The 26,070-nt window shown below is 39.8% G+C and overlaps 1 protein-coding gene across 1 annotated transcript; it reads right to left on the minus strand.

The window, feature by feature from the left end:
- stk24a (serine/threonine kinase 24a (STE20 homolog, yeast)) lies at positions 1-24,828 on the minus strand. The gene is made up of 12 exons (XM_072914575.1): positions 24,570-24,828; positions 24,329-24,495; positions 13,196-13,426; positions 12,103-12,159; positions 11,905-12,013; positions 9,356-9,513; positions 8,762-8,947; positions 8,524-8,669; positions 8,335-8,458; positions 4,804-4,872; positions 4,589-4,725; positions 1-775 (listed from the first exon to the last, which is right to left on the minus strand). The coding sequence occupies exons 2-12, from the start codon at positions 24,368-24,370 to the stop codon at positions 742-744; spliced, it is 1,293 nt and encodes a 430-aa protein (XP_072770676.1). The 5' UTR covers positions 24,371-24,495; positions 24,570-24,828; the 3' UTR covers positions 1-741.
- Positions 24,829-26,070: the final 1,242 nt, after the last annotated feature.

The raw sequence follows: 26,070 nt of genomic DNA on the forward strand, positions 1-26,070 counted from the left end.
AAATGATTCCCGGGCGCGGCACCGCTGCTGCTCACTGCTCCCCTCACCTCCCAGGGGGTGAACAAGGGAATGGGTCAAATTTCACCACACCTAGTGTGTGTGTGACAATCATTGGCTAACATCCACCAGTGATGTCTTCATGGGCGCCAGTGACATATTTTCACTGTACCGCCACACAAGCTGTACACAGACTACTCTACGTTCCGTCCACAGTATTGTCTCTGAAGAAGACAGTCAAATAGTAAAGCTACTGTTACATTCTCCAAACAGGATTCCAGCAACGTAATTTGAGAAATCAAAGAGCGATCATATACAAAAGAAGAAGGCCATCTCATGTGCGGCCTTTCTAGTCCTCAAACAATATCTACAGTCTGCATTTGGCCATTTGTACACGCACTATTATTATCATCTGTAGAAATGTGCTTATTTACACCTTTGTACAATCATCCTGTAGAGCTCATCTTTATCTCCCACAACACCTTCAAAGCAGGATACCTGAGTTTGAAAACAACATCTCACAGCACTCATTTCGCGCACACACACACACACACACACGCACACGCACACAGACACACACACACAACTCTCCTTTAAACCAGGGCTGAGAGAAAGATGACTGAAGTCAAGCAGAAACACTGGACTGGCGCCCTCCAGTGGTGTGCTGGTGCACTAGCAGGCTAATGAGTGATGGAGACTAGATCCTATTATGGAAGTCTGAAGCTGAGCTGCATGTGCTTCTTCTCACTGAGTGGCAGCCGCTTGAGGCACTGAGAACCTGACATGGATCACAAATAGAGATGAAGATCAACAACAATATATTCCGGCATCCTCGTTTGTATCACTCTAATTAGATTTAGCATAACTATATTCTTTATAACATTTTGTGACTAAAAAAATAGGGTTGCACGATATAGGCACTATATGATATAAATATGAACAATCCTGAAGTGGACTTGCTGGTTTTCTAAAGCGGTCTTATCCACATCAAATGTAGCCTGACACGTTACATTAAACGTACAGTCGAGGTCAAAAGTGGACATACACTTGTAAAGAACATAATGTCATGGCTGTCTTGAGTTTCCAATCATTTCTACAACTCTTATTTTTTTGTGATAGAGTGATTGGAGCACATACTTGTTGGTCACAAAAAATATTCATGAAGTTTGGTTCTTTTATGAATTTATTATGGGTCTACTGAAAATGTGAGCAAATGTGCTGGGTCAAAAGTATACATACAGCAATGTTAATATTTGCTTACATGTCCCTTGGCAAGTTTCACTGCAATAAGGTGCTTTTGGTAGCCATCCACAAGCTTCTGCTTGAGTTTTTGACCACTCCTCTTGAAAAAATTGGTGCAGTTCAGCTAAATGTGTTGGTTTTCTGACATGGACTTGTTTCTTCAGCATTGTCCACACGTTTAAGTCAGGACTTTGGGAAGGCCATTCTAAAACCTTCATTCTATCCTGATTTAGCCATTCCTTTACCACTTTTGACGTACGGTATGTTTGGGGTCATTGTCCTGTTGGAACACCCAACTGGCACCCAAGACCCAACCTCCGGGCTGATGATTTTAGGTTGTCCTGAAGAATTTGGAGGTAATCCTCCTTTTTCATTGTCCCATTTACTCCCTGTAAAGCACCAGTTCCATTGGCAGCAAAACAGGCCCAGAGCATAATACTACCACCACCATGCTTGACGATAGGCGTGGTTTTCCTGGGATTAAAGGCCTCACCTTTTCTCCTCCAAACATATTGCTGGGTATTGTGGCCAAACAGCTCAATTTTTGTTTCATCTGACCACAGAACTTTCCTCCAGAAGGTTTTATCTTTAGCTATTTGGCCACAAAACCCAGCAATATAATTGGAGGAGAAAAGGTGAGGCCTTTAATCCCAGGAACACCAAACCTACCGTCAAGCATGGTGGTGGTAGTATTATGCTCTGGGCCTGTTTTGCTGCCAATGGAACTGGTGCTTTACAGAGAGTAAAGGGACAATGAAAAAGGAGGATTACTTCCAAATTCTTCAGGACAACCTAAAATCATTAGCTGCGGCTACATCGAAAGATGTAGCCATGCTCTTCAATACTCTCAACACATCCACTCAACATCAGGCTAGAATTAAAGTTTTTCGAATGACCTTCCCAAAGTCCTGACTACAACGTGTGGACAATGCTGAAAAAACAAGTCCATGTCAGAAAACCAACACATTTAGCTGAACTGCACCAATTTTGTCAAGAGGAGTGGTCAAAAACTCAAGCAGAAGCTTGTGGATGGCTACCAAAATCACCTTATTGCAGTGAAACTTGCCAAGGGACATGTAAACAATTATTAACATTGCTGTATGTATACTTTTGACCCAGCAGATTTGCTCACATTTTCAGTAGACCCATAATAAATTCATAAAAGAACCAAACTTCATGAATGTTTTTTGTGACCAACAAGTATGTGCTCCAATCACTCTATCACAAAAAAATAAGAGTTGTAGAAAGTATTGGAAACTCAAGACAGCCATGACATTATGTTCTTTACAAGTGTATGTAAACTTTTGACCGCGACTGTATCGTTGACGACACATAATAGTAATCAGATTACTGGTTACTAGAAAAACGATGTCAGTAACACTGTTTTAATAAATATTTGGTCAGTAACAAAAGTTCCCCTCAATACTTTGTTACACAGCCTTTGTTGGCAATGACACAGGTCAAACATTTTCTGTAAGTCTTCACAAGGTTTTCACACTGTTGCTGTTATTTTGGCCCAAGAGCAGTGATGTTTTGGGGCTGTCGCTGGGCAACACGGACTTTCAACTCCCTCCAAAGATTTTCTATGGGGTTGAGATCTGAAAGACTGGCTAGGCCACTCCAGGACCTTGAAATGCTTCTTACAAAGCCACTCCTTGGTTGCCCGGACGGTGTGTTTGAGATCATTGTCATGCTGAAACACCCAACCACGTTTCATCTTCAATGCCCTTGCTGATGGAAGGAGGTTTTCACTCAAAATGTCACCATACATGGCCCCATTCATTCTTTCCTTTACATGGATCAGTCGTCCTGGTCCCTTTGCAGCCCCAAAACATGACATTTCCACCCCCATGCTTCAAAGTAGGTATGGTGTTCTTTGGATGCAACTCAGCATTCCTTCTCCTCCAAACACCACAAGTTGAGTTTTTACCAAAAAGTTCCATTTTGGTTTCATCTGACCATACGGAATTCTGCCAATACGTTTCTAGATCATCCAAATGCTCTTCAGCAAACTAGACGGGCCTGGACTTGTACTGGCTTAAGCAGGGCCTGGCACTGCAGGATTTGAGTCCCTGGCGGCGTAGTGGGTTACTGATTGTTACTTTGGTCCCAGCTCTATGCAGGTCATTCACGAGGTGCCCCCGTGTGATTCTGGGATTTTTGCTCACCGTTCTTGTGATCATTTTGACCCCACGGGGTGAGATCTTGCGTGGAGCCCCAGTTCGAAGGAGATTATCAGTGGTCTTGTATGTCTTCCATCTTCTAATAATTGCTCTCACAGTTGATTTCTTCACATCAAGCTGCTTATTTATTCCAGATTCAGTCTTCCCAGCCTGGTGCAGGTTTATAATTTAGTTTCTGGTGTCCTTTGACAGCTCTTTGGTCTTGGCCATAGTGGAGATTGGAGTGTGACTGTTTGAGGTTGTGGACAGGTGTCTTTTACACTGATAACGAGGCCAAACAGGTGCTATTAATACAGGTAACGAGTGGAGGACAGAGGAGCCTCTTAAAGAAGAAGTTACAGGTCCGTGAAAGCCAGAAATCTTGCTTGTTTGTAGGTGACCATCCATCCATCCATTTTCTACCGCTTATTCCCTTCGGGGTCGCGGGGGGCGCTGGAGCCTATCTCAGCTACAATCGGGCGGAAGGCGGTGTACACCCTGGACAAGTCGCCACCTCATCGCAGGGCCAACACAGATAGACAGACAACATTCACACTCACATCCACACACTAGGGCCAATTTAGTGTTGCCAATCAACCTATCCCCAGGTGCATGTCTTTGGAGGTGGGAGGAAGCCGGAGTACCCGGAGGGAACCCACGCAGTCACGGGGAGAACATGCAAACTCCACACAGAAAGATCCCGAGGCCGGGATTGAACTCACGACTACTCAGGACCTTCGTATTGTGAGGCAGACCAATACTTAGAAATCTTGCTTGTTTGTAGGTGACCAAATACTTATTTTACAGAGGAATTCACCAAATAATTAATAAGAAATCCTACAATCTTTTTCCCCTTTTTTGCCCCACTCTATCTATATCACAGGAGACTGCAATGTATATATATATATGTATATATATATATATATATAATAATAATAATAATAATAACTGGGATTTATATAGCGCTTTTCTAAGTACCCAAAGTCGCTTTACATGTAGAACCCATCATTATATATATATATATATATATATATATATGTATATATATATATATATATATATATATATATATACTGATAGGCTGTATTGCCCATCTCTACTACACAAACACTCCAACAAGTATATTAAAATAAACAACCAGTATGCCGGACCCTTAACCGAGTGCTCAACAGAACTTGGTGCATTACCTCTGAAGTCTCTGCACCAGCTCAGCCACCAGAGAGTCACACACACCAGGATGTAAGTCTTCAGCCAGGAAAATGGCCTCCTGTAGCGCCTCTGTAGCCTCTGGCTTGCCATTGCTGGTTTCACCCTTGTCCTTCAGCTGCAACAGTTGTTACACATATAAGTTTTAGTTTGAACATACACTCTTTCACATTTAAAAAAAAAAAAAATTATTTACCTCGGAAAACAAAGGAGAGAAGATTGATGATAAGCTTTGTGACAAAGGCCTCTTTGGACTCTCCTGCACCTACAAAAATAGGAATATGGTTTTGAAAAATAAAAAAGAACTGCTCTTTACGTGCCATTTTGACCAAAGTATCAGAGCATGCATCTTAGTCGGTTAATTAACCAATTAGGTGTTGGACTACACTCCAAGAGCCTCCTGATCGTAATTCTTCTACCTTTTGGATAATGCACAAAGTAAGTAATGTCCATTAAGGAACTCTGGTTGAGTTTAGTGTGAAAGAAACTTAACCTTTAGCCTTAAGCCAATTAAACACCTTCGGGATGAACTACAAATAAGAGATAAGAGCTGTCTCTTGGCTATTTTCTCTGCTTTCAGTTGCAAGCAAAAGTTTGAGTTACAAGCATCCCTGCCATTAGTTGGCATAGCAAATGTCACAATAAGATCAGACCAAAACATTTGGTCTTACTTGCTAGCATTCGCTTATAGCGAGAGATCAACATTACTTTTGTTTTCCAACCATGGGAAGGAAGAGAGTCTAGACAGTGCTGGAAAGAAGAAGCAGATGATTTTCATTGAATGAAAAAAATAAATCATCAAGAACATGACTGAGCGTGTCGCCAACTTGGTGAAGCAATTCAAGCATATCACTGCTAGTCTGTCCCATACTGAGGCAGAATGAGTCAAATGTTGGTTTTCTGTCGATGTTTGCTACTCATCGATGTCTGCTACCCAACGCTACTGAGAATGTGCACAAACGCAAATATTTCAAATATATACTTCCAACAAAATACTAATCCAAATCAGCTGCCTTGTATGCCTCGTGTACAATTAAGTAGTGATTTTAAAATTTGTTTCTTTCATTGTATCTTCTGACCACCCATCTTGTAGACAATTAGAGACACTTACATTTTCTTTTTATTATCGTTTTACGCTACTGGTAGCTTTTTACAAAGAAGCAGCGAAATTAGACAGAATACCGGTCAAGATTCCATCCATCCATCCATTTTCTTTCGCTTATCCGAGGTGGGGTCGCGGGGGTAGCAGCCTAAGCAGGGACGCCCAGACTTCCCTCTCCCCAGCCACTTGGTCCAGCTCCTCCCGGGGGATCTTGAGGCGTTCCCAGGTCAGCCGGGAGACATAGTCTTGTCCTGGGGTCTTCCCCGTGGCCTCTTACCAGTCGAACACCCTAAACACCTCCCAAGGCAGGTGTCTGGGTGGCATCCTGACCAGATGCCTGAACCACCTCATCTAGCTCCTCTCCATGTGGAGGAGCGGTGGCTTTACTTTGAGCTCCCCCCGGATGACAGAGCCTCTCACCCTATCTCTAAGGGAGAGCCCCGCCACCCGACGGATGAAACTCATTGCGGCCGCTTGTACCCGTGATCTTGTCCTTTCGGTCATAACCCAAAGCTCATGACCATAGGTGAGGATGGGAACGTAGATCGACCGGTAAATTGAGAGCTTTGCCTTCCGGCTCAGCTCCTTCTTTACCACAACGGATCGATATAATGTCCGCATTACTGAAGACGCCGCACCGATCCGCCTGTCGATCTCACGATCCACTCTTCCCATACTCGTGAACAAGACTTCGAGGTACTTGAACTCCTCCACTTGGGGCAAGATCTCTTCCCTAACCCTGAGATGGCAATCCACCCTTTTCCGGGCGACAACCATGATTCGGATTTGGAGGTGCTGATTCTCATTCCAGTCGCTTCACACTCGGCTGCGAAACAATCCAGTGAGAGCTGAAGATCTTGGCCAGATGAAGCCATCAGGACCACATCATCTGCAAAAAGCAGAGACCGATCCAGCAGCCACCAAACCGGATACCCTCAACACCCTGACTGTGCCTAGAATTCTTTCCATGAAAGTTATGATCAGAATCGGTGACAAAGGGCAGCTCTGGCGGAGTCCAACCTTCACTGAATAACAAGTCCAACTCACAGCCGGTAATGCGGACCAAGCTCTGACACTGATCATACAGGAAGCGGACTGCCATAATCAGACAGTCCGGTACCCCATACTCTCTGAGCAGTCTCCACAGGACTTCCCAAAGGACATGGTCAAATGCCTTCTCCAAGTCTACAAATTGGTTTGGCAAACTCCCATGCACCCTCAAGGACCCTGCCGAGAGTATAGAGCTGGTACACAGTTCCACGACCAGGACAGAAACCACACTGCTCCTCCTGAATCCAAGGTTCGATTATCTGGCGTAGCCTCCTCTCCAGTAGACCTGAATAGACCTAACCGGGAAGGCTGAGGAGTGTGATCCCACGATAGTTGAAACACACACTCCGGTTTGCCAATCCAGAGGTACCGCCATCGATGTCCACGCACTGTTGCAGAGTCTTGTCAACCAAGACAACCCCACAACATCCAAAGCCTTAAGGAACTCCGGGCGGATCTCTTCCTGGCTTTTTAACTACCTCGGCAACCTCAGCCCCAGAAATAGGAGAGCCCACCACAGATTCCCCAGGCACTGTTTCCTCATAGGAAGACGTGTTGGTGGGATTGAAGAGGTCTTCAAGTATTCCGTCCACCAATCCACAACATCCGCAGTCGAGGTCAGCAGCACACCATCCTCACCGTACACGGTGTTGACAGCGCACTGCTTTCCCTTTCTGAGGCGGCGGATGGTGGTCCAGAATCGCTTCGAAGCCGTTCGGAAGTCTTTTTCCATGGCTTACCCGACCTCCTAAAGAAAAAGAAAGGCCAGCAACACTCCTGTCCTAATAATTTTAATACAAACTGTGCAGGCACTACCAAACACAGACCGGTTTCGAAAATGTCTTCGTCAGTGTCTCCTCAAATGTCCGAGTTTTTGCATCCGCGACCGCCAAAGCCATGCACTGTTTGGCCTATCGGTACCTGTCCGCTGCCTCCCGAGTTCCATGTGTCAAAAGGACCCGATAAGACTATTTTTCAGCTTGACGGCATCCCTCACCACTGGTGTCCACCAGCGGGTTCTAGGATTACCGCCACGACCAGCACCAAAACACCTTGCAGCCACAGCTTTAAAAGGCCACACCGAAAACAGAGGTACGGAACATGGTCCACTCGGACTCAATATCCAGTGACTCCCTCGTGACATGTTCAAAGTTCTTACAGAGGTGGGAATTGAAGCTCTCTCTGACAGGAGACTCTGCTAGACGTTCTGGTCAAGATTGTTAAAATTATATCCAAATGGTGGACATTTAAATAGCTACTGACTGTGTGTTTGAGGGAGAAGTGGCTGGAAAAAATGTCGTAGAAGTTTACTTTCTAAGGCATATATTGTACATTATTATTACATTACTTCATAAAGCAACTGTAGTTGTTAGTATTATATTCTAAAGTATTGTTTTCATATTTATATTTTTTGTTTTCTTTTTAAAAGGCATGTTATGCCAATTAAATGGAGTTAAATTCATTTTAATGGAAGTTGTTCATTTTAAATTTACATTTTTTTAGTTAAGAGCTCCGTTGCAGAATTGGGGGTGACCAAATACTTTTGACCATATCGTGTACTTTCTCTGCTCTTACCGGATTAATTTCCAACTCAGCCGGCTGTATGGCTCCGTTCGGAACCTTTTTACGGTCCTTCTCCCTGATGGTGTTGAAGATCCATTTATCATCTTTGCCTCCAGACGCTTCGCCTTGTGTCTCCCTTCAAAAAAAAAAAAACGTCAGTTTCGCTTGGAGGAGTCTCTTCACAGACGACGACCAACTTACTCATCGGAATCCTCAGAGCTGGACTCTTCTCGCGACTGCTCTGCTTTCCACCTCTTGAACCTGTCGATCAATTCGGTCAGATAGGACGTCTTCTTGGCGTGACGTATAATCAGCTTGTGTTTTAACAGCTCTTTGGCAGTCGGTCTCTACAAGAAGAAAAAAAAAAAAAAAAAATGAGCTGGGAATTTCAAACCAGTGAAATTTAACAATCACTTGGAAACAAATAATTTCAACTTACAAAGCTAGGCTCTTTATTCAAACAGGCTTCAACAAATTCTTTGAGTGGTTTACTATAGTTTCCTTCCAGCGTGGGTGGATTGTTCTTTGGGATGAGGAATAAGACCTTCATGGGATGGAGCTCTGAGTGGGGCGGCTCTCCTTTTGCCAGTTCTATTGCTGTTATTCCTAACGACCAGATGTCTGCCTGAAACGCAAAGCCATCCCCATAAAACTAAGAGGCGTTGAAAGGAACATCATCTTTTGTGCGTCTGTGCAAAATAATAAAGGATTGACATTTCAATGGTTAGCTAAAGCAGCGCAGTTTCGTTTGAGATGTGTGACATATGAAAATGACTCATACTGAAATGATTCAGTAAATATACCCTTTTGAATTGCACTTTACAAAAATACACAGTAAAAGTACATTAGTAGACTAGACAAGAGCCACTATACAATAACTTACATTAAGTCTTATGCTGCAAAATGCTTTAGACGGACAGTTAAAAATGTAACTTCGGATATAGAAGAGAACAACCTTATAACTGATGAGTCACTTGACCTCTGTCACTTTACTGCACCTTTATTTCATGAAAACGTCATTCACAATTCTGACCTTTGAATCGTAAGCCGATTGCTTTATGACTTCAGGTGCCATCCAGAAAGGAGTACCAACAAACGTGTTCCTTTTTATCTGGGTGTCAGTCAACTGTCCCGCCACGCCAAAGTCCGCCAGTTTCACGTCGCCTTGTTCTGACAGCAACACATTGGCTGCTGTAAATGGGAAACATGCCAACAAATTATTACTACAATTTAATATGAGAGAAAAGCCCTTGTACTGATAGTAGTACGGAAATTATTTAACAATTGCAACCTCCGACAACTTAAAATAACAGCCTAACAGATTCTGGTGGTAGATTGGCTTGCAATAAAGAGTATTTCTGGTCATTAGCTCAGACTAAATGTAGTGTTCTAGAACCTAGGTTACCAAAGCTTAGTACGTCAATTGTCATAGGGTGTACGTGTATATGTCTGAACACTCAGAGTGTGCACTTGAACGCTTCATCTTATGAACACTGAACAGTGGTGCATACAGGAAGAAAAGGAGACTAGCCACGTAACGATATGAAGATTTCATATCACTGTTATCGTGACCAAAATTATCAAGATTATTATTATCGCGGTATTGTTCAATGTGCTCAAAAACTACTTATACACACACTCAAATCTTTTAACCAAGTTTTTTTTCATGAATAAAATAGACACACTGTTAGAAAACTACTATTTTGCATGTTTTGTATTTCTTATGCTTCACAGAAAGTGTTGTAGTCTGAGTTACTGTTTTCAATTTTGGTTTGTACTGTAACACTAAGATTTCTATAAATGGAAAGTGCATAACAAAGAGCAGAGTTAGAGCTTAAATTCCATGTTTTAATATCAGCTTAGGTTATTAACAAAATACGGATTGTCATGATCATGCTTTGATTGATAAAGATGTTTGATAATGTAACCAGTGACATTTCTACATAAATAATTGCAATTGTTATCTTGGGCATTATATGTTGCCCAAATTAATGGTTTCATAGCGCTGTCTGAAAACGATCCTTCTCCTTTTTGTAATAAAGTGTAAAATTGCTGCCTGTTAACTAAGCGGAGGCTTCATATTCCCTAGGTACTATAATTAAACATGCTGTAATTCAATCTTTCAAAAAACAATTTCAATCTCAAGCAAAATGTTTGTCAGTGTTGGGGTGTCAAACCGTTCTGCAACTTAAAGGGGAACTGCTCTTTGTTTTGGAATTTTGCCTATCGTTCACAATTATTATGAAAGACATGACAATGGAGCCTATAAAGCCCTTAAAAAAACATCCAAACACCTCCATTAGAGTTTTATATACATGATGTAAGTGTATATGTAATATTGTAAAGGGCACATTTATAATAACATTTAATAATTACGTATTTTGATAATTTTAAGCATAAGCGGCGCATTCATTTAAAAAACGCATCACGTTTGCTTTTTTCCCCCTTTATCACTGATTATTTACTGACTGCAGACTTCATGAGAGCCAACAAACAATAAAAAAAATCACTTCCTGTGCAACGCCTGCTGCCATTAGGATGCTGATTACTGGTATGTTCATATATTCCCATTTAAGTGAAAAATGTCTCATATTCCTCGCAAAGAAACGTAGTGGGGCGGCGGGGAAGGGAAACCTCTTTTCATGTCGTCCTCGCCAGTTTTGGGTCTTAAACGGCTGTCAAAGTGTTCCAACTTGTCGGAACACCTACTCAGACGTCTCATGTCCAGGTGTGATGCAAGATTTATCATCTGGAATAAACTTATAAAGGAGCAAGAAAGCGAGAAAGCAGCAGACCTCTCGATGATGTAAACATAGGGACACACCGTAGTGATCACGGCGCTGCTATAAATAGTTTGTCTGCATCAGCGCTTATAATAACAATATCACTAATACTTGGTTAATATTGAAATCACGAAACGTAAATGGAGTATTGTTGGCGCTTTTTGAATGGTTATTTTATGGGCGAAATAGAGGAGCTCCATTTGTAAGCGGACTTTTATTTACAAGTTAGAATGCATTAAAAAAAATGATAGGCAAAATTACAAACAAATGCAGTTTCCCTTTAACATAACCTAATTTATGTGTAGGGCATCTAAGTCAGAAAACAAAGTAATTAATGACCCAAACCTTTACACAGTTCTGTCAAATTTTCTTACAGACTGTGGAACTATTGGTGAATAAAACATGCCTGTATGTCAGACATTCAAGATAGTGGGGGGCTTTGTAAGTTATATCCTAGTATTTTGTTACTCTGCCGTTTGTATTGCTTGTAATTGCTTTATTGTTTTGGTTGTTGTTTTTAGATCATTAATAAACTGAGAATAAATTCAGGGTAAGCTATTTTATTGTGTGCCTAAAGACTGTTTTTTTTAAGTGTGCAGGAGTATGGGGTACATGGCTTTAGGTCAAATAAAGGGATATGTGGCCCCTGTTCTAGAAAATTGAAGGACCAGGCCAGAAACCTCTGGTGATGTTTGGTACTTTTGACTTTACTTCTGTCAGTTTGTGTTTACCACAAGTAGTGCCCAAGAGCAGTAAAACAACCATGTTTAACTACTTTTTTCTAAAGCATCTCTCTCACCTTTGATATCTCTGTGAATTTTCTTTTCGGAGTGCAGATATTCGAGCCCCTTTAGGATTTCTCTCAAAATTGTGGCAATCTGGGTTTCATCGAGGGAGCCTGGTTCCAACTGGACAGACGGACAAACAAGTTTGTGTGATTTCAAAAATTCTACCAGATTTAAGATTAGGAAAAACTTGAATGACTTTGGTGACTTACCAAATCGAGGGCAGATCCTCCGCCCAGATATTCCATAATAATCCATAACTTTGTTCCCTGAAAAATAAATAAAACACCCTGAACAATTGTCACCCAATGTGTTTATTTCTAGCACCGTCTGAGCTTTTCTTATTTCAGGTTAAACATCTACAAAAAAAACCACTGTGCATGTTATGCAATAGATCACTTTCAATAATGAAAGCTGCACCGTTTTAATTTCAGTGGAATAGAAGGACAAAGTCCAACAGAATGTTTCCCTCCCCTACAATGACAAAGCAGGATTTACCAATAAACATTACTTGGAAATGGAATCATTCTTTGGACACCTCGACTCTCTATCCAGAACCTTAGGATAGCCATGGTTGGTTTAAAAGATGTCAACATAAAAGTGATTACAGCCAACCTATTGCTTCTTCTTGGCATGTCTTACAGCAGTGACTTTAGGGGTATTCATATGTACAGTATACTATAACAACAACCAATGGTGGACAGATCCAACACTGCTGGACATAACCTCTACAGATGAATCTAATGAATATCCAAATTAACAGTACTCAGTGTTTTCCACTAGCAGCATAGTGCATCCATAAACACAACAAAATCCCTGCCTACAGTCTGCACACACAAAAAGGCCACAATTCTCTCCTTCAGGCATAATTGAGATAATGGACTGCCATTACTCTCCATGCTCCCCTTAAGTACAGCACTAAATGCTATTAGAGGTAAGCACAATCACACAGCGAGAGAATGTACTACAACAAGAGAAAATATTTACAACTGATCCTTTGTAGTCCCTGCTGCTATGCCAAACCAAAATACCAAAGATTTTTCATCCACAAGTGCATTGCAATGCTTTAAGAACACATGCGAGTGTTCAATAGGTTTAAAGAGTCATTCATATAATGAAGTTTCCAGACCGCAATTAGTACAATTGAGACAGTCATTTCCTTTTTATCTTCAAAAAGGTACATGTGTTCGTGTCAGACTACTTAAACCACTGAAAGCCATTAATGCTAAGCCACACGAAATGCAATATTCATGACACATTATATTTGGGCAAAGAACGTTACAGGATGTTTGTTCTCCAGCTCACCTTGAGATAGGATCCAAAGTACTTGGTGATAAAAGGACTGTCACACTGGCTGAGAACTGTGATTTCCTGTTGGATGTCCTCGATCTCATCTTCTGCTTCTTCCAGGTCAATAATTTTAATGGCCACGACCTTCTGTGTACGATTGTCGATGCCTTTAAACACTTCACCAAAAGAGCCTTTGCCTATTCTCTCCAGCTTGGTAAAGATCTCCTCTGGATCAGCTTTGAGGTTCTGGTGGATAAGAATAATGTTTGTTAGTTGCGTCATACAAAAACTAGAAATTTGACCCAGTCATATACATTCATAGCCTCCTTTACTTGGCCTTGGAATCCACAGACAGACGGAAGTAAGAACCTTCTCATGTAAAATTCTGTGGCTGTTTAAATAATTTAAGCTAGTGTAACACAAACACAATTTAGGTATAATGACCTTCCCACCATTAAGCCGTAACAGAAATTGAGGGCGGTCAGTGTGTAGGACCTATTGACTGAACTAAATGGCTTATTTCCCAATGGAGCGCGCAGCAGTGGAGAATAGTGGTCCTAAAGTGGGCCACTCCCATTTCCTTTCATGCAACGTGATAATTGGACTAAACATTATGCAGTTTTGGCAGGTCCAAACTTGTGGTACACTTGGAGCACAAACAATATTTTGCTTTTAGTGTGTAGATAAAATATCAGGGTTGTTTCGATACCATTATTTTTGAAGTGGTACAGGTAACAAAATACATTTCGATGCCTTTCAAAATAAAGGGGACCGCAAAAAAATTTCATTATTGGCTTTATTTTAACAGAAAATCTTATGATGCATTAAACATATGTTTCTTATTGCAATCAAATAATGTTGGCATTAAATAACATGGTGAACATACTATACATCTTCTCCTTTAGTAGTAACTAAACAAATGGGTCACAAAGGATCCTAATTTGGCTGCTGACATATGCAGTAACATATTGTGTCATTTCCCATTGTATTATTTTGTCAAAATTATGAGGGGAAAAGTGGTAGAAAACAGATGAATAAATGGATTATCAATCTACAGTACTTTTTCTTTTACTGTTATTAACACCTGGTTACTTTCCATTTTAACATGTTCTATCTACACTTCTGTTAACATTTAATAAGCACTTATTCTTTTGTTGTTTGGATACTTTACATATGTTTTGGGTGATACTAAAAGTTAGGGTTGATTATAGGTTTGAAATTACTATTAATGGTGGTCCCTTGTTGCCTAGGCACCGCACCTGTTGTTTTGGGTTGGGTTTTCTGGGTGGCTGGGACCGTACTTTGGGTCCCGCACATACTGGCAGAGAAATATATTGTACATGCAAAGAAACCCCCAGGTACATATGCACGCACATACATACATATAAACACACACACATTCATACATACATACATACATACATACATACATACAGTACAAACATTGACATGCACATTTACTGTGCATACATACATGCATTCTGTACATACACATGCACATACAACATACATAAGTACACACACTCTTGCATATAGTCACGTTTCATCAAACATATACTAAGGTTGTCCCATCCCCGGGAGAAACTGGGTAGAAACAGGGCACAGTGCTTAAGCTTAACCTATTTTTACCAATCTAAAAGGTTAATATAGATTGCTCCTCTTTCTTCCCCATTTTTTATGTGCTTTCTTTTGTAATTCAAGTAGTCATTACATTTATGTATTGTTGCATTTGAAGCAATGTAAAGTTGAGAGATAAAGGTAATTATTATTATTAATTATCAATAGTGTTATTGATATTGGTATTGTTATTGCTCTATTTGTAGTGCAATAATGCTCATTGTCATTTCTATCTACTTCATTAACTGATTTATTTGCTATAATTCATACGGTATCATATTTTTTCATGTTGTATTTGCGGATATTGTTCTGTTGTATTGCCGTCTTATCCCTCTATCTTCATTTTTCTTCTTCTTTCTATCCCCTCCTGCTTTGGTCCTGCTGCGCCAAACATCAAATAAATCAATTTAATAAAGTCAAATACAAATAAGACAACAAGAGAAGTATCCCACACTTCTCTTTTGTAAAGCAATTCTGTACAGCAGATATGGGCATCTCCATCAATATGATTTGCTTGGGTGGCTGGACAGGATGTGTTAAAAAAAAATAATTATACAGTATATGGCTCTTGTATTTGGTATCGTTACAGTTGATATTTGTAAAGATCCACCCATTTGTTTACATACAGAAACGCTAGCTAGCTGTTACCGGTTTGCTGTCGTATTCTCCTGCGATGTGTAGTGAAGCATGTTTAGCTTAAAAAGAGCAAGACCCTGTGTGCCTGTCAGGACACCAGACTATTGCTAACGTTGGATTTTGGAGCTGCATGTCCAATGTGTTAGCACCTGCCCTATGTTGGGAATAAATATTTTAATGCTTGACCCAAGACAATAATTTCTTGTAATAATGAGGCAATGGGTGGTAGAGAATATGGCTGAGCCGCTGCTCTCAGAAAAATAGTGGTGTCTATTTAATTTGCGATGAAACTGTGCAACAAAAACATTAGGCGCCACAGAATAAAACGCTGCAGGAAAACAACACAATCCAAAAACTATCATTATCATAATATTGGTGTGTTCAGTCACCCAGGTGAAAACAAGGTTGAGCTTGTCCTGTGCAAAAACAACAAGTGCACTGTGAGCACGATGGGAATGTACTTGCCATAGCCACAGTCAGCAGGTTTGCTGCCACTGACTAAAGCCGACTGAACCTCCCTCTAAAAGCATTGTGTTTGATGCTCCCCCATCTGCACTACAGTAGTCTCATCCATGCACCACACCCAAATGTGCTACTGACATCCCACCAGAGCTCAAACTTCCCCTGCTGGCGAATTGTGCTGCCATATGGATTTACTAAGCAGTTATAATTCAGAAGAGAATGACGTCAATAGAACCTAGTCCGATAAACTAATTTTGACGCGAAGCATTTTTTGTCATATTTGGGCCCTTAAGTAAATAGTATCTCAAAATGATATTTCCTCCCCAAAAACAATATAATTCATACAAAAATGTTATCGGAACATTCATGTTGTACCGTCATCAAGTATAACATTACACAAGATGTTTGTGCAATATGAACGATATATGATATAAATGATATAAGACTGAAACGACGCGTCTTCTGCAGTATCGGTAGTCGCAAGAAGGATCACTAGCGCCCTCTACCAGCAGGAGGCGGGAGTCATTTAATGACTCATATTTGACACACGCAGCTACGGTATATTAATAAAACATAGCTGCTTACTGTTCTTTTTAGCATATTCAATAGCTTGGACCTTAAATCCTACTGAATAGCTCTTAATCTCCTTCCCTTTACGCGATTTCAAATGATTGAAATCAGCCTCCTCCATTTTGAAAATGATGACTCGTGACGTGACGAGTTTGACCCGGCGGAAGTTCTAGGCATATGCTAATTATATGGCGAAACGAGTTTGACCCGGTGGAAATTCTAGACATGCGCTAATAAAAATAATATTTTGCGAAACGAGTTTGACCCGGCGTTAATCCTGAGCCGGCGGTAATGCTAAGCATGCGCTAATTATTTTGCGAAACGAGTTTGACCCGGCAGTAATTCGAGGCATGCGGATACTATATACCCGGCGCCAATTCAAGGAAATACGCACTTTTTTGTATTGGACATTTATCTTTATTTTTGCACATTTTAAAGCAAAATAAGCAATACTTTTACTTTTGAAATGCTTATACTATTGCAGAATATTAAGATTTGCACTGGATGTTTACTTTTATATTTGCACATTAAAAAGCAAATAAGCTACTTTTAATTTTGTTCAAAGTTAAAAGTTTTAAATGCTTACATTGTTACAGAATATTTTGTCATGTTGTTGTCAATGTTGACTGAGTGGCCATACTTTGTTTTTTGTAAATAAAAGCCATGCCTTTTGAAAAAACTGGCCTACATTTATTTTTTCATCTTCATTTTAAATAAAAAAAATAATCGGTAAAAGGAAAAATAATCTATAGATTAATCGGGAAAAATAATCTATATATTAATCGAAAAAAAATAATCGATAGATTAATCGATAGAAAAATAATCGTTAGCTGCAGCCTTAAAATGATATGAATTTGTTGGCAATAGAGATGTTAATACTATCATTGTATCGTGGTAATGCATGTTGATGACACATTCTAGCCGTGTGCTGCAAATTTGACAGCAACAAGCATCCTCAAGTTCGCAATGTGGCGTCCTCGCAAGCAGCTAATGTCCCTCTACAGTGCAAAGCCGCTACGAAGTCACCAATCCTTGCCTCGTTAAATAAACTGTTTCTTACAGGTATAATCCCTGGAGGATGCGGAATAGCTAAACATGCTACACTACACACTTTAGCAAGGTACAATAAGTTATGATAATTGCTAAGCTAAAGCTCTTGAATGTAAACAGGGGTGGTCGGATCGATACAAATATTGACAGTGACAATACCAAGTATAGTATCAGTATATGGTCGATACTACATTGATTAGAGATATTTTTTAACTTCAAAAAACATTTTTTGTTTTGTTTTTGTTATTGTTTACAAACTCATTTCAGTCTGTGGATAGAGGTGGACCAATAAGGGCAAAAACCAAAGGATTTAAATCAGAGCCAATAGTAGTTTGTGCTGAGGTTTAGTTATTTTTTATTGACTTTAATTTGCTTAAAATATATAAGGGACTAAAGAAATAGTTAAAATATTTATTTCATTTATGTTATTACACCGCCGCCTGTTTTTTGTCTGATCATTGTAATCCAACATGTAATCATTCAGTGATCAGTATCTGCATTGGTATAATCAATACTGCCCCTGGAACTACTTGGATATTGATAACTACATTTGTAGTATTCTTAAAACTAATGCAAAGTACTGACATAACAGAATACTAAGTGCTTAACAGGTTTGAACAGAAATGTAGTTAGAACCACGTTACAACAAAACAACCAGCTATTAACAGTAAATTAGCAAGTATATTAATAATAGTTTTGAGGAAATAATACAACCAGAAATTACACAAGATGTTACCGCATACATCAGCAGCCAAAATGGAGCCTTTGTAACCAGTTTCACAATGATTTCATTATCATATATACCAAATAATATAATGTGATATATTGTTATCGCAGAATGTCTCATGATATAGATTTTAGGCCATATCGCCATTCCCTAGTTCACACAGTGCCTGAATCATGTTTTTAAAATCTATTTCGATGTTTGCTTGCCTGCCTTATTTTAAAATGTATTTTAAATGTCAAACACGTCAAAGCGGTGACGTTACACACCCATGGCCGTATTTGCACGAGTTATTTAGGTATGTTGGAGTAAAATATTCTTCTGTCGGATAACGTGCACGAAAATATTGGCCCTGCAATAATTCCTCATCGAACAAGAAGAAGTAAGATAGGATGCTTGGTTTAATTACAGTAATTATCATTTAGAAGTCACAATGTCAACGTTATTGTTTGAAATGTCATTAGGCTAATTAATAACAGGTTACAGAGGAGTGTTCAGGATTAATTGCGTCTTGACAAGTGAAAGTAATTTCAACATTCTACCCACTCGCTTCGTTTGAATACTTTTAAATTTAATGTTTAAGTACATTTATAGAAAAAAACAATTTTGATACTCATGCACATTAAATATAAGAAACTTTTAAGACTTTTACTCAAGTAGTATTCTAAAAGTTGACTTTAACTTCTACTGAAGTCCTTTTTTTGGTCAAATTCTTGCACAAGCATTAGTTTCAGGTACTTTACATAAGACTGGTCATATCCCCTGTTTGGTGTGGTCCTGGACTGCATTACCAAACGAACTGTACTAGCAGATCAAACGGACTCTGGTCTGTTTTAACAGGAACAAATGTGCGGTCTGGTTCTCCGTGTGGCATACAATCAATCAAAAACATGTCAATGTAACTTCACTTCATGTATCTGAATCAATATCATGCATTATTAGTTAATACATGAGATAAAATGATCAGTGTTGGCGTTAACGCACTTTTTGTGTCTTTTTACGCATTGAAATCTGAAAGGACGCAAAATTCCGGAAGTCCACGCGTCCCCAGGACGTGGTTTGTTTCTTTTTTTTTTACCAATTATTGCTTTCCGCCGGTGTTTTGTTTACCGTACTTCCCGGACTAAAAGCTCAATACTTTTGAAGCCTTGAAAGGAGTGAAAATGGTCTTAAATTGAAAATGTCAAGACAAGTTGTTACTCTATATCAGATCTGGGCAAATTAAGGCCCGGGGGCCGCATGTGGCCCGTTCAGCTTTTCAATCTGGCCCGCCGGACATTCCCAAATATTTTTGTAATAATATTGTCAATATTCAGTGTTTTATCGTTCATAGTTAATATTGTAAATCCCACATTCTTTATTTACATGTATATTCTGGGTGTCTCATTCAGTAACAAAAACGTAAAATTCCATTCCGTTTTTTCAGGCGATCTCTCATCACGTTTTTAGCTTTCAATCAGACGTTATTGTGAGGTTTTGTATTAGTGTTCCTAAAAACAGATATACCGGCCCCCAGACACATTTTTTTCTCTAAATGTGGCCCCCCGAGGAAAAATGATTGTCCAGGCCTGATATAGAATGTGAGATATAACAGGATAATGCATACATTTATCATTTGTTTTCAAAACGGTTGGGGACCCCAAAATTGTTATTGTGGGACCCCAGTTTTATGACTTGGTGGGGTCCCCGGGACCCCATTTTGAAGATTTGAAGGAAAGACACAAGCAGTAAAACCATCCATAAACGTGGATGCATATGCAAAAGTGCAATATATTTATCTGTACAATAATTTATTTATTTATATCTGCAGCTTATTGCTCTTTTATCCTGCACTACCATGAGCTAATGCAACAACATTTTGTTCTTATCTGTACTGTAAAGTTCAAATTTGAATGACAATAAAAGGAAGTCTAAATCTAAATCTAACTTAATCCCGTGTGTCCTATGGTCCGGAAAATACGATAAATTTGCCGGGTCAAATGATCAATTATTTATTATCGGTCAACTTCAAAGTAATGCACTTTCCGGTGCATTTTCTTAAATTTTGATTCGCCGAAACATTTGTTTTCTTTTGTGTGATTTTTTAAAAATGAATTAAGTAACGTTTATGACAACCTTTTTTTTTAACCAAAAAACACAATATGGAATGTGAGATATAACAGTATAATGCATACATTCATCAATAGGGACCGCGATGTCCCTTTGGGACAGAGGACCCTATTGTAATTGTAAGGTTTTATTATTATTATACCGGCCGCCTCTTTGAGCTGTAATTTGACCCCCTTAACATGCTTCAAAACTCACCAAACTGGACACACACATCAGGACTGGCAAAATTGCGCTCTCATAAAAAAAAACCAACCCCAAAACTCAAAATTGCGCTCTCATAAAAAAAAACAACCCCAAAACTCAAAATTGCGCTTTAGCGCCCCCTAGGAAAAAACACAGACAAAACTGCCTGTAACTTCCAGTAAGAATGTCGTAGAGACATGAAACAAAAACTTCTATGTAGGTCTCACTTAGACCTACATTTCATACACTGACATCTTTGAGCAAAAACCAACAGGAAGTTTGTAATTCCCCCTTCAAAACAAAAGTTTAGTAAAAACAGTCACTTTTGCCTCTTTGAGCTGTAATTTGACCCCCTTAACATGCTTCAAAACTCACCAAACTGGACACACACATCAGGACTGGGAAAAATTGCGCCCTCATAAAAAAACCCAACCCCAAAACTCAAAATTGCGCTTTAGCGCCCCCTAGGAAAAAACACAGACAAAACTGCCTGTAACTTCCAGGAGGAATGTCGTAGAGACATGAAACAAAAACTTCTATGTAGGTCTCACTTAGACCTACATTTCCTACACTGACATCATTGAGCAAAAACCAACAGGAAGTTTGCAATTCCCCCTTCAAAACAAAAGTTTAGTAAAAACAGTCACGTTTGCCTCTTTGAGCTGTAATTTGACCCCCTTAACATGCTTCAAAACTCACCAAACTGGACACACACATCAGGACTGGGAAAAATTGCGCCCTCATAAAAAAACCCAACCCCAAAACTCCAAATTGCGCTCTAATGCCCCCTAGGAAGAAAACAGACACAACTGCTCCTAGGAAGAAAACTCAGACAAAACTGCCTGTAACTTCCAGTTGGAATGTCTTAGAGACATGAAACAAAAACCTCTATGTAGGTCTCACTTAGACCTACATTATTGACAACCCCCAGCAAAAATCAACAGGAAGTTTGTAATTCCCCCTTCAAAACAAAAGTTTTATAAAAACCGGTCACCTTTTTCCAAACATGATCTCCTCTTAGCGCGTTTGTCGTGTCGGCTTCAAACTAGCACAGGAGAGAGATTGAACCCTTCTGATTAAAAGTTGACGAAAGAGTTTTAATTACTGCTCCGGTTTGGATTTTATTAGGGCTGCAACTAACGATTAATTTGATAATCGATTAATCTATCGATTATTACTTCGATTAATAATCGGATAAAAGAGACAAACTACATTTCTATCCTTTCCAGTATTTTATTGAGAAAAAAACAGCATACCTGCGCCATGTTCTTTCAACTTGCCAAATAAAACAAGGAAAATGTTACAAAAATGCACACTTGACACCCCTGCTATAGATAATAAAAAATTAAATCTGATAAATCTATCGATAAAAAGCAGAGCCTGACGACGCATGCGCGTTTATCACAACTCTCTCGCTCTCTCTGTCTCTCCCCCTCCCTCACGAATGCTGCTGCGCACCTTCACAATTTGTTTTGTTTTTAACCTTCTTAACACTGAACGTACATTGAAAATACACGCAACCCCAACTCAAAATGCCGGACATTTGAGGCATTTAAGAAACACCACCCGGACAGCCCCGGTGAAATGTCCGGTGAAAAGAGGTCGTATGGTCAGGACCTAGCCCGTTAGCTGCTAGCATGCTAACAGCGATCGGTTTCACTGGACATGTCCTCTTTTGCTAGCATGCTAGCAACTAACGGGCTAGGTCCTGACCATTTTTTTTGTTTGATTGATTGAGACTTTTAATAGTAGGTTGAACAGTGAATTACATATTCCGTACAATTGACCACTAAATGGTAACACCCGAATAAGTTTTTCAACTCGTTTAAGTCGGGGTCCACTTAAATTGATTCATGATACAGATATATACTATCATATATACTATCATCATACGTCCTCCTTTCACCGGACATGTCCTCTTTTGCGGAGCCGTCAGGTCGGAGTTTCTTAAAGGGGAACATTATCACCAGACCTATGTAAGCGTCAATATATACCTTGATGTTGCAGAAAAAATACCATATATTTTTTTAACTGATTTCCAAACTCTAAATGGGTGAATTTTGGCGAATTAAACGCCTTTCTAATATTCGCTCTCGGAGCGATGACGTCACAACGTGGCGTCACATCGGGAAGCAATCCGCCATTTTCTCAAACACCGAGTCAAATCAGCTCTGTTATTTTCCGTTTTTTCGACTGTTTTCCGTACCTTGGAGACATCATGCCTCGTCGGTGTTGTTGTCGGAAGGTGTAACAACACGAACAGGGACGGATTCAAGTTGCACCAGTGGCCCAAAGATGCGAAAGTGGCAAGAAATTGGACGTTTGTTCCGCACACTTTACTGACGAAAGCTATGCTATGACAGAGATGGCAAGAATGTGTGGATATCCTGCGACACTCAAAGCAGATGCATTTCCAACGATAAAGTCAAAGAAATCTGCCGCCAGACCCCCATTGAATCTGCCGGAGTGTGTGAGCAATTCAGGGACAAAGGACATCGCTAGCACGGCAAGCAATGGCGGCAGCTTGTTCCCGCAGATGAGTGAGCTAAACCCCCTATCGACCCTAGCTTCCCTGGCCTGCTGACATCAACTCCAAAACTGGACAGATCAGCTTTCAGGAAAAGAGCGCGGATGAGGGTATGTCTCCAGAATATATTAATTGATGAAAATTGGGCTGTCTGCACTCTCAAAGTGCATGTTGTTGCCAAATGTATTTCATATGCTGTAAACCTAGTTCATAGTTGTTAGTTTCCTTTAATGCCAAACAAACACAAACCAATCGTTGGTTAGAAGGCGATCGCCAAATTCGTCCTCGCTTTCTCCCGTGTCGCTGGCTGTCGTGTCGTGTCGTTTTCGTCGGTTTAGCTTGCATACGGTTCAAACCAATATGGCTCAATAGCTTCAGTTTCTTCTTCAATTTCGTTTTCGCTACCTGACTCCACACTACAACCATCCGTTTCAATACATTCGTAATCTGTTGAATTGCTTAAGCCGCTGAAATCCGAGTCTGAATCCGAGCTAATGTCGCTATAGCTTGCTGTTCTTTCCGCCATGTTTGTTTGTGTTGGCATCACTGTGTGACGTCACAGGAAAATGGACGGGTGTATATAATGATGGTTAAAATCAGGCACTTTGAAGCTTTTTTTAGGGATATGGCAAGATGGGTAAAATTTTGAAAAAAACTTAGAAAAATAAAAAAAATAAAAAAAAATAAGCCACTGGGAACTGATTTTTAATGGTTTTAACCCTTCTGAAATTGTGATAATGTTCCCCTTTAAATGCCTCGAATGTCCGGCATTTTGAGTATTGTCTACACAACCTGCAGTACGCTACTTAATATGTCCGTGTGGAAACTCGTTCGGTACACCTCCAAACCGAAAACCCCGTACCAAAACGGTTCGATACAAATACACGTACCGTTACACCCCTATTGTTTTGATTATTGTTTCTCAGCTGTTTGTAAATGTTGCAGTTCATAAATAAGTTAAAAAAATAAATAAAAGTAGCCTCTGCGCATGCGCATAGCATAGATCCAACGATTCCATGACTAAATTAATCGCCAACTATTTTTATAATCGATTAGTTGTTGCAGCCCTAGATTTTATGTGCCGTCAAAGTCGATGCCGTCCATCGCTGCTTGCAGCTTTAATTTGTTTTCAAAACGGTTGGGGACGCCAAAAATGTTACTGTTGGACCCTATTTTTATGACTTGGTGGGGTCCCTGGGACCTTGTTTTGGAGATTTGAAGGAAAGACACAAGCAGTAAAAAAGCAGTTCCTTGGTAGAAAAGAGTTTACCTGAATGCCCGCAAGCCCACTTTGTAACGGGGAGTGAGCCATGGCGTCAACTCGGCTAAGAGGACGTCTTTCTACCTCCTTTACAGCGTTGCTCTCCGGCGGTGAGGTCGCCTACCCACCCCCTGTTCGGAATGACCTGAGCCGCAGTGCAGTCCCGACCAAGCTGGCTACAAGGTTCACAGCAGAAGTAGGACGGTGAGGAAAAAAAAAACCAAGTGTTATAGTGTCGGTGAGTACTTGCCTTCCGCAGTCAGCTCCCTCCCGCTAGCCAGGCTACTTCAACTGCTACTTGGCAAACACTTCCACTTGTCCAGATATTCTAGATCCAGTCACCTCTGCGAGCTTTCCAAAAAAAAAAAATGCTCGAGTTCCTCCCGACGCCAAAACACGGCCCTGGCACAAACTAGTCGCCGAAAAAGTTAATAATTACACCGTTTTATAGTTAAATCGTTTTGTTGCTCTCATCACTTTTCTATCTCACCCAGCGCCATCTTTGTTAATGTCATGTTCATTTGTGGACAGCCAATCAGAGCGAAGAATAGTGCGGTGTGCTGATGACGTCACCCCTTGCTCAAACGCGTCACAGACGAAGACCGATGCTGAATCAGCTTGAGCATATATCGAACATATTTTAGCCAAGCTCGTTTTTTTCATTAAACTGTCTCAACACTTTCTCAACATATTGTAGCTTTAAATGTCTGTGCAAATTCACAAAGCAATATATTTACATGATGACCTTTATTTTATACCAGGGGTCCCCAAACTACGGCCCGCAAGCGTCCAAAATCTGGCCCGCGGGTAGTCCAGAGTAAAAAAAAAATATTAAAAAAATTAAAACATTTTTTAATTATTTTTAAAATCTGTCCTTTCTAGCCCATCCATCAATCCATTTTCTACCACGGAAAGTGCAATTAGTCAATTCGTGCAAGAGGGGAAAAAATGACGGAAACATAAAATAGACTCAGTGCAGAGTTTTTAAACATCAGGGGACATATGACTTTTTTTGTTCAATGTAAGGAAAAGGCAATTTGTCTAATCTGCAATGAAATTTTATATATATATATATATATATATATATATATGTGTATATATATATATATATATATATATATATATATATATATATATATATATATATATATATATATATGTGTGTATATATATATATATGTATGTGTGTGTGTGTGTGTATATATATATATATACGCACACACACACACACACACACACACACACACACATACATATATATATATATATATGTATATATGTATGTGTGTGTCTCTCTACCATTCCAAAGATTATTGAATTGCTAAACAATTTTGGATCATTCTCTGGCTATAAACTGAATTTCGCTAAGAGTGAATGCTTCCCTGTGAATAATTTGGCCCTTGAGATCCCTGATGGATATTTCCCATTTAAGATGTCCAGGAACAGCTTCAAATACTTAGGTGTACATATTTGTCGTAAGCTACCAGCTCTCTACAAGGACAATTTTCCACCTCTAATCGACAAACTTAAATTAGATTTGGAAAGGGGGAATGATTTACACATAACTATAGCTGGCAGGGTAAACTGCATCAAAATGAATGTGCTTCCTCGATTTTTGTACCTGTTTCAATGTTTGCCTATCTTTTTACCCAATTCCTTTTTTTGCATAATAAACAAACTAATTTCATCCTTTATATGGAAAGGCAAGAATCCCAGGATTAGGAGAGAGTTCCTGCAAAGGCATAGGTCCG

This window comes from Nerophis lumbriciformis, linkage group LG13 (assembly GCF_033978685.3).
Source record: "Nerophis lumbriciformis linkage group LG13, RoL_Nlum_v2.1, whole genome shotgun sequence".
NCBI classification, from domain to species: domain Eukaryota; kingdom Metazoa; phylum Chordata; class Actinopteri; order Syngnathiformes; family Syngnathidae; genus Nerophis; species Nerophis lumbriciformis.